The following is a 12,018-nucleotide window of genomic DNA, read 5'->3' on the forward strand; positions in this document are numbered from 1 at the left end:
GTATAATTAGCAATTGTTTTCCACATCATGCTAGTTATTTCTTTTTATAAGAATTCCAAACACAAGAGGCATTAGATCTAGTTTTTCGAATTTATTTTTCAAGTTTGTATTTTCTTTGTTTTTCGAATTTGTGATTCGATTGTTCTTTTTGGTTAACCTAGAGTTATTTAAGGAAATTAAATATTAGCTTTCCTTAAAAGGCTTTGTCTAGGCGGTGGTGGTTGCTCCCATATCCAAGAAGGTCATGTGCCTCGCCATGCAGTCCTGGAAGCCAATTTTGGAAATTAATATTTAATGGAATTTATAACGTAGGTGGATTTGAATCAATAGTGTTAAGTTCCGCTTGCGATTCAAATCTAAACCATTAAGAACAGATAAGTTAAATTTGGAATCAATGATGTTAAGTTCCGTCTGCGATTCCTAATTTAACTTCTAAAGAACACAATAGATTATTTAAGGAAAGGTTTGACACTTGTACAAAATTTTTGTACAGTGGAACCGGTACATTTTCTTAGGACTAACCGACATACCCCCCCTTAGGACCTAAGGTTACCGCCCTTAGGATTTCCTCCACCTAGGGTTACCACCCCCTAGGACCTAAGTTTGCCGCTCCTTAAGGTTTTTCACCACCTAGGGTTACCACCCCCTAGGACCTAAGGTTACCGTTCCTTAGAGTTTTCCACCACCTAGGGCTACCACCCCCTAGGACCTAGGGTTGCCACCCCCTAGGGTTTTTCACCTGTCTAACCGCAGCTAGGACTTTTACCTAAGAACACTTAGGACTTTCTTGCAAAGCTCATTCAAGCACATTAGATAACAAAACGACTTAACTTGAACCCTTTGACATAATCAAAACATAGGTTCAATCGTCGGATGCTTCCTACACCAACACGATATTCCAAATCGACAGAGGATGTTCTTCCATAAGAATTGAACAATGACTCCCTCAATTATCATGGTCGGCCAGGGCTTTTGATTCCACCCATTTAGAAAAGTAGTCAACTGCTACGAGCAAGAACCGTTTCTGACCTAGTGCCATCAAGAATGATCCCACAATATCCATGCCCCATTGGTCGAAGGGGCATGAGACTATTGAGGTTTTCAGCATGTCTGTCGGCCGGTGGATCAAGTTTTGATGCTTTTGGTAGGATAAACAAGTATTCCCCAGTTGTTGAGCGTCTTTCTACAGAGTAGGATAGAAATACCCATCCAACACTACCTTTCGAGCTACCGTCCTCCCCCTTGCATGGTTACCATAACATCCTTGATGTACCTCTTGTAGAACATACTCTGCCTCCTCAATTCCTTAGTATTTGAGCAGCGGTCTAGAGAATGCCCACTTGTACAACTAGTCCCCGATCAGGGTATATACATGAGCTCTTTTCCTGATCAACCTGGCTTCTTCCGGATCAGCAGGCAAGACGCCTTGCTGAAGGTAAATGATCATCGGGCCCCTCCAGTTGATCAGCTCCTCCATATTGTTCTCAGGTCTATCTGAGCTATTAGGAAGGTCTAGGCTATCGACCTATCCATCACCCACGTGGTCAAAGAGCTAGCCATTTTAGCTAGTTCATCAGCCCTTTGGTTATCTTCTCGGGGAATCTTGGTCACCGTGACTTCCTTGAAATCCTATTTCATCTTCTCATATGCTTCATGGTATAACTGCATCTTGTAACCGTTAACTTCGAAGTTGCCTACTACTTGCTGAGCCACAAGCTGAGAATCTGAATAAACAACTACCCGAGCGGCCCCGGCATGTCGAGCTACTTGCAGTCCTACCAATAGTGCTTCGTACTCTGCATCATTATTCATGGCTCTGAAATTTAACCTAACAGCCAGCTGCAAGATATCCTCCTGAGGGGATATCAAGAGGATCCTGACTCCGCTTCCTTATTGGGTGGTCGATCCATCTACATAGACCTTCCAAGTTTCTTCATAATATGTTTCATGGACCTCCGTTAGAAAATCTGCTAGGGCTTGCGCCTTAACTATCGTTCGGGGCTGGTACTGTATGTCATATTCTCCTAATTCAGTAGCCCATTTGATAAGACGGCCTGCTACTTCCACATTGGTGAGAGTCTTACCCACGGTGATGTTAGTCAGGACTGTGATGGGGTGTGCCAGGAAATAGGATTTTAAGTGGCGAGTCATGAGTACCAATCCGTAAACCAATTTTTCCAGAGTCATGTATCGAGACTCGGCCCTTTTTAATAAGTGGTTGAAGAAGTACACTAGTCGTTATACATCGTCTTGCTCTTTTACCAACATCACCCTCACGGCCTCAGGGGTGGCTGACAGATAAACCCAGAGTGGCTCTCCAGCAATAGGCTTAAACAACGAGAGTAAGGTCTCCAAGTGCTTCTTTAATTCCTCGAAGGTCTGGTTGCATTCGTTATCCCATTGGAACTTGGCTGCTCTCCTGAGTACTTTTAAGAAGGGCAGGGCTTTATCTGTAGATCGGGATATGAACTGGGATAGTGCAGTTATTCTACCCACCAGCTTCTGAGTTTCTTTCAGATTCTAAGGCGCTTTCATATCCCGAAGTGCCCAGACCTTCTCCGGATTAACTTCAATCCCTCGCTCAGTAACGAGGTATCCCAAGAACTTCCTCCCTCGAGCTCCAAACAAGCATTTCAAGGGATTTAACTTTAGCCCAAACTATTGTAATGTGTTGTAGGTTTCTTCTATGTCGGCAATCAAATTTGTGGCCAAAGTGGATTTGATGAGGATGTCATCCACATAGACTTCTACATTTCACCCTATTTGCTCCCGGAAGATCTTGTCCATCATCCTTTGTAGGTAGTTCCAGCATTTCTCAATCCAAAAGGCATGATGGTATAACAGAAGATACCATCTACTGTGATGAAGCTAACCTTCTCCTGATCTTCCTACGCTAGAGGGATCTGGTGGTATCCTTGATAAACATCAAGCATGCAAATCCTTTTACAGCCTGAGGTCGAGTCCACCATCTAATCAATCTTGGGTAGCGGGTAGCAATCCTTGGGACTGGCATTGTTGAGATCTTGGAAGTCGATGTAGACTCCCCATTTATTGTTGGGTTTAGCTACCAGGACCACATTAGAGAGCCAGAACGAGAATTGTACCTCTCTAATGTGACCTGCTTTCCTGAGCTGATCCACCTCAGCTCGGATGATCTTATTTTGCTCAGCCGAGAAGTTCCTCTTCTTCTGCTTGACCGATCGGGAATCAGGCAGAAGGTGTAATCTGTGCTCAGCCACCTCGAGCTTGACCCCAGGTAGCTCTTTTGGGGGACCAAGCGAAGACGTCCCCATTGCGAGTCAAGCATTGGACCAAGTCTGTCTTAACTTCGATAGGCAGGTTACTTGATATGCGGGTGAGGCTCTCCGAGCGATCAAGATAGAGCTGGACCTCCTCCCAAGAGATGGGCTCTTCTGCTGTAGGCAAACACTCCTCTTGAATGATGTGGATCTTGCCATCTTGGGTTCGTTAAGCCTTGTAAGCCTCCACCTTCACCATGTCAACGTAACACCTGTGAGAGACCAATTTCTAACCTCTAACTTCCCTGACCTGGTCTCCCACAGGGAATTTAATCTTCTAATGAAAAGTAGAGACTACCACCCGGAACTCATGTAGTGTCAGTCTCCCTAAGATGACGTTGTATGAGGACGGCGATTCCACCACTATGAAGGTGCTCCTCCGCATCCTCACCAAGAGTTCGCTATCTAAAGATATGGCTAGCTTAATTTGGCCCATAGATCGTACTTCATTAACGATGAAATCATACAATGAAGTAGCCACGGGCCAGAGTTCACTGGCTTCAATTTGCATGCCCTCGAAGGCACTCTTGAACGACACGTTGACAGAGCTTCCAGTATCAACAAAAACTCTGGTCACACGACTGTTGGCGATGACGGCGGCCTTGATTATTAGGGAATCATCATGAGGAAGCTCCAGCCCCTCTAGGTCTTGCGGCCCAAAGCTAATTGTGGGCCCTGCAGCTTGCTCCCGGTTGCATCCTACAACATTTATCTCCAGGCGCCGCTTGTGAGACTTCTGAGCCCTAGCAGAGTCTCCATCTGTGGGCCCTCCGGAGATCATACCAATCTCATGGATGGTCGTGTTTCCCTTGTTCTCCTCTTCCCGGGCTTTCCCTGGCTCCTGGTTATGACCGGGCTACTGATTTCCTTGTCCCGCATTATCGGTAAGGGTCTACCAGACTGACCTGCCATGGGTTGTTGGCTAGCCAATATCCTCTGCTGAATCTTGGGCGCGATCTCATGTGGAGGCAGGCCCAGCTCAGCTGCGTGCTGAGAGTCTCGGGCGAATTGGAAGCAATCACTTCTGGCATGGGTGTGGGACCTATGGTAAGTGTAGTAATGCGGCCCCCACGGTCTAGACCATGGGGCTTGGACAGCTGCCACACGTTGGGCCGGCCTAGGATCCTGACTGGGAGGGAAGGGCAGTCGGGCATCCCGGGCACGTGGAAGAGGCTGAGCTGGTGGTTGAGGTGGCCTCTTCTCTAGTTTATTGGCGAGAGTAGGCGCCTTGTCCGCCTTCCGCCGAGCTGCCTGAGCCTCTTCTACGTTGATATAGCTAGCGGCCTTCCCGAGCATCTCATAGAAGTTCTTCATAGGGTCTTGAATGAGATCTCGAAAGAACTCCCCCTCAACAAGTCCATGAGAGAAGACACTTATCAGTATTTCAAAGGTAGTGGATGGGATGTCCTAGGCCACCTAATTGAAGCGTCTGATATAGCTCCTCAAGGGCTCAGTTAACCCTTGCTTGAGGTCGAAGAGACAGTGGTCTATCTTCTGGTACTTCCTGCTATTGGCGAAGTGGCACAGGAAGATAGTCTTAAAATCATGAAAATAGATGATCGATCCGTTCGGCAATCCATCGAACCATTTCTGTGCCAAGCCAGATAGAACTTGCGGAGATATTCAAGAACACTCGGCACTTTGTAGCGTCGCTGTATTGATGCAACAAAACAGCATTTTGGAACTTGCGGAGATGATCCTCCATATCCTTACTGCCATCGTACTCTCCAATGGTCGGGGGCTTGTACCCCTTCGGTAGCTTCTCCTCTAGTGCCCTTAGAGAGAAGGACACTTGCTCATCAAGTTTCCCTCGGGGCTCCTCCCTGAGGACTATAACTTTTCCCTTCTTTGAGTCCCGAGGCAGGGAGTTTTCCTCCATAGAGGGCTAAGGTTGCTCCTTCTTATTATAGCAGTTCGGGCCCTTATGGTAGTAGTCTGGGATCGGTTCCTGATAGAAGGTCGGGGGGAACTCCTCAAGCTACTTTCTCTTAGACCTCTTATTAGAAACATGAGTCGGGTCCTTGGAAACTACATGCATCTTATACGGTCGCGAAGCAGTGGTCTATTTTTTGGAAGCGGCTCGCCTCTTGGTCTCCTTGAACAGTTTGTACTCCCCTACCGTCATGGTCACGTTGATTCGTCTAGTGTCCTCCATCTTCACGCTTCAGAACAGGTGAAGAAAATTCCCACGGACGGCGCCAAATTGATCCTGTCCGGAATCTGAGTCGAGTGAAGGTTGGATGAGCTGTTGATGGCCTTGATGGAGGGGCGACTGGGACACTGTTCTCATATGCGCCTACAATAATGGACCCCCACGTGGTGTTGACGGACGACGATAACTACACCAGTGGTACTTGACCTCTGCGCACACTCAGACAAGCACACGGGACGCTAGAGGCCAGAAACCAAGGGCAAAGTCCCTAGAGCAGGCCCTCTAATGCTCAATTTAGGTACTTTTTCCCCAGAAGAACAGTATACGAAGGAGAAAGAAAAGTAGAAGACAAGTATGAATGTGCGAGAGAGTGTACCTATGCAAGGGAGAGGACCTCCCTTTTATATGACAGTGCGTACCTCTAGAGGCTGACCAATGTCAGAGAATATCGGATGTTAGGTCCTGTTGGGTGATAGAGGGCACATTGTATCCTTCTGTAGGCTGAAGGAATGTTCCATTCGCAGATGACCACATACCATTAAAATATTCCCTGACACTCAGCAGTTATTCTCTGATAGGCGGTTACGATTTCCTGACCTTGTTGCCATGTAGTACCTTCTGTCTCGACCAGGTATGGATAGGGCAGCTCAAGATGATCTGTCGGGTATAACACCTGGCCTAAACCTTGGGGGGGTTGAGAGCTGTGGAGAGATTGTCCAAGAGCCAACGGAGAGTTGGTTGACCGGGAGTTAGCTTACTAAGAGAACTAGGCATAGATATAACCAGGCTGTGAGAGCCTGACCGGTCAGATCTAGGTCAGGTATCACCCCGACTGCCTCCTAGGTCTTAGACTAAGGTGTCTCAGATCTGGAGTCCTGGTCTGTGAGAACTCGACTAGGAATCATGTTGATGATGTCGTCACACGGTCCTACTTCCTCTTTCCATACCTGCTGACTGTCACGTCCCTTTGACTTCTGACTGCCACGTCTCCTTAACTTCTGACTGTCACATCCTCTTGATTTTTTATTGTCATGTCTTTTTGACTTCTGACTGTCACGTCCTCTTGACTTCTGACTGTCTGACTTTATCGGACCCCACTATTATGCACCGTATCATCCACCTTCTCAAATCTTTTCTTGTGTTGCAGGGAAATTTGGCATTGTGTTCTTCCTCTATGGTTTTCTTGAGATATGGTACTCTTGGAGACACGAAATGCTCGTCATCAGCAACGCTGGGTTCCAAACGATCACTCTTGATCTCCACGGCTATGACATCTTTTATCCAACCATCTAATGAGGATTTTTGTCCACCTCTAGCAGCATGCAGATGCTAACAAAAGCTAGAAGCTTGCACAGTCGCTTGCCTCACACATCTTCTCCTCTCTTTTTTTTTCTTTCATTCCCTCTTCCTTTCCACAAGATTTCCATGATATCGCTTTCTCTCCCCTTCTATCTCTTTTCTTTTCCCTTCCTTTGCTGGAAGGATTTTTGTTTCAGTAGGGATTCATTTCCCTCCTCGATCCGCACTTGGAAACATAGTATAAGAGTTACTACTTTAGAGTTCTTGTTTTTAGTTAACTGGACACTTAACGGTCAAAAATCCAATAAAAAGTTGATAAGAGGAAAGTCAAGTGGATCACAATTGATCAAACTCTGGCAATTGAATGTTCAACAGGGATTTGACATGAATGATGAAGTCTTGACAGGCCAAGGTTAACTAGATGTTAGGCAATAAGGAGGTCTGACAGGTTAAGGCTGACCGGATACTAACGGTAATGTCCCGACAAGTTGATCGGATGTTAGGCAACAATAAAGTTTTGGTAAATCAAGGTTGACCAAATGATGGGCAATGGTGAAGTCTCGGTAGGTCAAAGTGAATCAGATATTAGGCAATGGAAAGTTTCGATAGGTCAAAGTTAATCGGATAACGAGCAAAGGAAGTTTTAGTAGAGGTTGATCTCAACTAGATACTAGGCAAGGCGAGAATTCAATTTTGATAAGATTGAAACAATAGTATCAGTTGATTGATAAGGTGTATCAATCAACTGATGGACTATAAACCTTGAAATTAAGGTTTGAGAGGTGTTTTGGGCTTTGTTATAGTATTTTCAGGGTTTGTTATAATATTTTAGGGTTTCTACTATAGTATGAGGTTTAGGCTTTCTTATGCAGTTCAAGGTTTAGTTTTTATGTTATAGTAACAATCGACTGTTCGACACTATAGCAACGCACAAAAAGTTGGAACTCGACTGTGAACATTGTTTTGCTACAATAATTGACAATTGATGTGTTTGAGCAATCGACTGATGGCATTACTATAGCAAATAGAAAGTTAGAGAATCGATTGTTCAAATCAATTGGTCGTGATCAATTGATTGTTAAGGATAGTCTACTAATGTTACTATTCGAGCGAACAGAGAATTTGGAACTCATCTCATCAACTCGACTAGTCATGAACAATCGATTAGTAGTAGCCTGATGTCACTGTTCAAATGAATAGAAAGTTTAGAACTCGACTACAAGACTCGACTGATTAGCACCAATTGATTCATAGTAATTGGCAATCGAATGATGCCGAAGTTGATGGAGCTATTGAGTAGACAGGTCTGAGCAACAATTGAAACTATAGTGGATCAATCAACTGATGGGAGATAATAATCGATTGATAGGTGGAAATATAGCAACTCTATAAAAGAGGATTTCTAGGAAAATTGAAAGGGTCAATTTTTGGGGGTTTGGGAATAAAGTGTCGCTATATTTCTGGACTATCGAGAGATAATCCAAAGCAACAAGAAAATATTCAAATAAGATTTTCTTAAAGCAATTTACTTTCATTGTATTTGATTTTATATATTTATATTCTTGTTATATTGTTTCTAAGAACCAAGATTGTAAAAGGCTTCTGGAGAAGAGATCAGTGGTAACAAGAAAGTCATTTATTTTCATTATCGTCAAACATGCGTTTAAACTCTTGTTTCAATGTCATTATAATAGTTTTAGCTAAAATTACTAAAATCTAAAATTTACATCAAGTTAATCAAAATTATTTTACATAACGCATTATTATATTAAAAACAACATTGTTTCAACTCCAACACTTTTGTAGCAGTGTAAGAGTTAGACCGTAATAATTTATAACAATTTTAGTCAAAAATTATTGTAACGTATGGTAATGTTGGCTAAAATAGCTACAAACAAACATCATGGTGCAACAATTGAGATAAAGATATTTTTGAAATGAAAAATAATATGTTATGCTCTTTTAATATTCTTTTCTAATAAGGGGACCTTTTTGCTGATAACGAAAATAAAAAAAAACACCTTTTGATTTTTGCCTATCAGCATACAAAAAAGGGGACTTCGAAACTTATTTCAGCATATTGTAGGTTTTAGTTAGGGATTGAGATCTGGGATGCTTATTCACTGAATCCATGTAACTTTCGCCAACCTCTAGACACAATAACAAAAAAACAATCAGCACCATGCTCGTAGTATTCACGGTAAAGATGTCCCATTATGCTTGCAACAATTTGAAACCTAAGCCTGTGTCTCTTTCATTGACTTAAACAATCAGCACCCTTTTGCTTGTGCTGTGTCTCCTTTAACTTTGAATTATTAACTTGTTTAAAAGCGGGTTATGGCAGACCCAAACCTGACAAACTCTCAAGCGATCCAGTCCTACGCTGCTACCCTCACTTAACAAGAACAAGACCTTTTCCTTTCTTGTTATTATTATTATTATTATTATTATTATTATTATTATTATTATTAGCCAATCAGATTTTTTCCCCCTTTCTTCAATTATACTTACTGTATAATCAGAAGAAGACTATTTAGTTGAAGTCTCCGAATACCGTAACAGCCCTCTTCCTCTGCTTTCACAGGAAGAGTAGCGGTCAATGGAAGAGCTATTTGATAAAATTCCTCGGCATGCATCGCCTTTAGGCAATGAATGTCCTCTTCTTCCTTTTCCTTTTCGGTAAGGAGAATGGAGTTGAGTGGAGTGTGTGCGTAGGCAATCAAGCTGCTGTTGACTTGAGAGAGAATCTAAGAGGCAAGCCATTCGTGGGTAGCGCGAAAGGTCCAAACTGTATTCCACTAGGGGATCTCACCGTAGACCACCTGATCGAAAAAAGAGATGCGCACACATGAGTGTTATTTACCACGTTTACCTGAAAAGGTCAACTCTTTCTCAAAAAGGTTTAGGGGGAGAAATTTACGTGTGTTTTGTGGTAAGGTGATGGAGAAGAACCAGCATCTCCAGCTTTGCAAGCTCATTTCCAGGACAGGAATGGGTCCCGTTTCCAAAGGGCATGAAAGTGTTAGGCTTTGGAGCCACCTGCAGTGCCAGTTGAAGAGAATGATCGAGCGATGAGTTTGTGTGGGGAGAGGTGTGATTGAGATGGGAAGGAGGAGACTGACCTCAAATCTGGAGGGGTCAAATTTTTCTGGGTCAGAGAAGTTTTCCGGGCTGTGGTGAATGTTTCTGAAGAGCGGCAGCACCTTCCACCCCTTGGGAATTAGATATCCTGCACGGCGCCACAGGTCTGTGAGACCTCCGATCGAATTCAAAATGGCAATGTCAAGAACTACTTGCCTTGATACTCCACATCTTCCACGGCTTCGCGGAAGGTGAAAGATAAGATGGAGGCCACTCTCATGGTTTCTTGGATCACCCTCGAGGTGAGTGGCATGTTCTTGGTGTCAGCCCAGGTCAGGGACTCATTCCCTTTGCTCTTCGTGATCTGCTCTTGCTCTTCCTGAAAAACAGAGAGCATGTTTGTGAACAAGCATGTCCCAATTAAGGAGTTGTCGGGGAGAGGGATTAAAAACTCACGGTGACGGCTTTCAGGATGCCGGGGTTGTCGCCGAGGTACTTGATGATCCAGGTGAGGACGCTGGCGGTGGTGTCGCGGGCGGCGAAGATGACGCCGATGACGTTGTCGGCGATCTGGTCGTCGGAGAGGTCTTCTTTGGCGTTCATGAAGGAACCGAGCAGGTCGTTCGGGGAGGTATCCCTCTGCGTCCTTCTGGAGCGGACGATATTGGCGACGATCTGCGCCAGTTGCTTCCGGGCCTTCATGGCCTTGTAGAACAGAGTCCCGGGGAGGTTGATGGGCATCGAGTTGTACCCCTTCTCGAGGGTGTAGTAGCATTGCTTCAGATCCTCTAAACAGGAGATCTCTTCCTGGCCGAAGATGGACAGGATCGCCACATTGAACGCGTACTGCTCAAATTTTACAAAACAGTTCAAGCGTTAGACCGAATCAAATTGGAGAAGATGGGGAGTACTTCTACTTTGGGCTCACCGTCTTGAGCTCTTGGAAGGTGTTGACCAAGCGGCCGTCCCAGGAGCGGAGGGCGCGGAGTGCGACGGCCTCGATGCCGGCGACGGAGCCGCGGATACCTTCGGGGAGAAAGGCGCGGAGGACGAGGCGGCGGAGGTGGGCGTGGTAGTCGCCCTGCTGGAAGAAGATGGCCTGGGGACCGATCATCCGCTCCTTGCTGGCGGGGAAGGTGGGCTTGAAGAGCTGCGCCCGCGTGACGAGCACGAACCGGGCGGCCTCCGGGCTGGACACCATCACGCAGGGGCAGCCGAGGATGTGGGTCTTAAACACGGGACCGTACCGCTTCTGCTTGAGGGCGAAGAAGGTGTTGGGGTCGTTGGAGTAGAGCTGGAAGGTCTCGCCTACGTATGGCCATCCCATGGAGCCCGGAGGGAGGGGAAGCTTGCGGCAACCGGAGCGACCGGCGAGGGTGAGCCGGAAGACGAAGCAGCAGAAGGCGGAGAAGCAGAGGAGGAGGAAGGGGAAGAGGAAGGCGGTCGGCATGGCGAAGAGTGGAAGCATGGGGGTGGTGTCGACCACAGCGGTATTTGTAACGGAGGAAGAATTCATGATTGTGGAAGACAGCTGGTGGCGTGGGGGAGGACGGTGGTGAGGATGAGGTGTGGTGTGGCAGAGGCAGAGCAGGGGAGGAAGAAGGAGACAGGGGAGGCGGTTTTGTTTGGCGTGGTTTGTTTTGGTTCAGTTTGGTCCGGTTCCGTGTTTGGGTTGTGTTGTTCGGTTGTGTTGGCCGAGCAGTAAACGGGAGGGGGGAGATATTTATAAGGGAAGGAAGGTAGGAAGGAAGGAATACAAGTTTGAGGAAGGGGCCCACTGGAAATCCTCTCCAGCTCATTCACATCATGAGCGACACACTTGGCAGCAAACAACATGGAACATTAACTGGAACTTTTGGGGGACTATTTATATTTCTAGATGGAGAGAAAAAGTCATTATTAATAGAGAATTAATGAGGGGTGATGACTTTAATGGGTAAATGAATAATTAGCATAATAGAAAGTTCAAAGTTTGCACTTAGAAGATGATAATTTTATTATAATAGATTAAAGGGTTAATTTTTTATAAGATATATATTTTTAGAAAAAAAAATTCTTTTATTTTCTAGTCACTTTCTAATCCGTTATAAGTGAATTTCGTAATTTATTTCTCTTCACTTAATTTGAAAATGAAATATAAAAAATGCTTGAAGTGAGCATTATCACCATTGCTATAGAAGGATAGTA

At 45.1% G+C, this 12,018-nt stretch overlaps 1 protein-coding gene across 1 annotated transcript; it reads right to left on the bottom strand.

Annotated features, from left to right (window-relative positions):
* Nucleotides 1–9,007: 9,007 nt before the first annotated feature.
* On the bottom strand, nucleotides 9,008–11,543 carry LOC121967304 (abscisic acid 8'-hydroxylase 1-like). Its single transcript, XM_042517440.1, has 6 exons — nucleotides 10,760–11,543; nucleotides 10,288–10,677; nucleotides 10,048–10,210; nucleotides 9,873–9,979; nucleotides 9,671–9,789; nucleotides 9,008–9,572 (listed from the first exon to the last, which is right to left on the bottom strand). Exons 1-6 carry the CDS (start codon nucleotides 11,345–11,347, stop codon nucleotides 9,470–9,472), a joined length of 1,470 nt encoding a protein of 489 aa, XP_042373374.1. The 5' UTR covers nucleotides 11,348–11,543; the 3' UTR covers nucleotides 9,008–9,469.
* Between the last annotated feature and the right edge of the window lie 475 nt (nucleotides 11,544–12,018).

This window comes from Zingiber officinale, chromosome 3B (assembly GCF_018446385.1).
Source record: "Zingiber officinale cultivar Zhangliang chromosome 3B, Zo_v1.1, whole genome shotgun sequence".
NCBI classification, from domain to species: domain Eukaryota; kingdom Viridiplantae; phylum Streptophyta; class Magnoliopsida; order Zingiberales; family Zingiberaceae; genus Zingiber; species Zingiber officinale.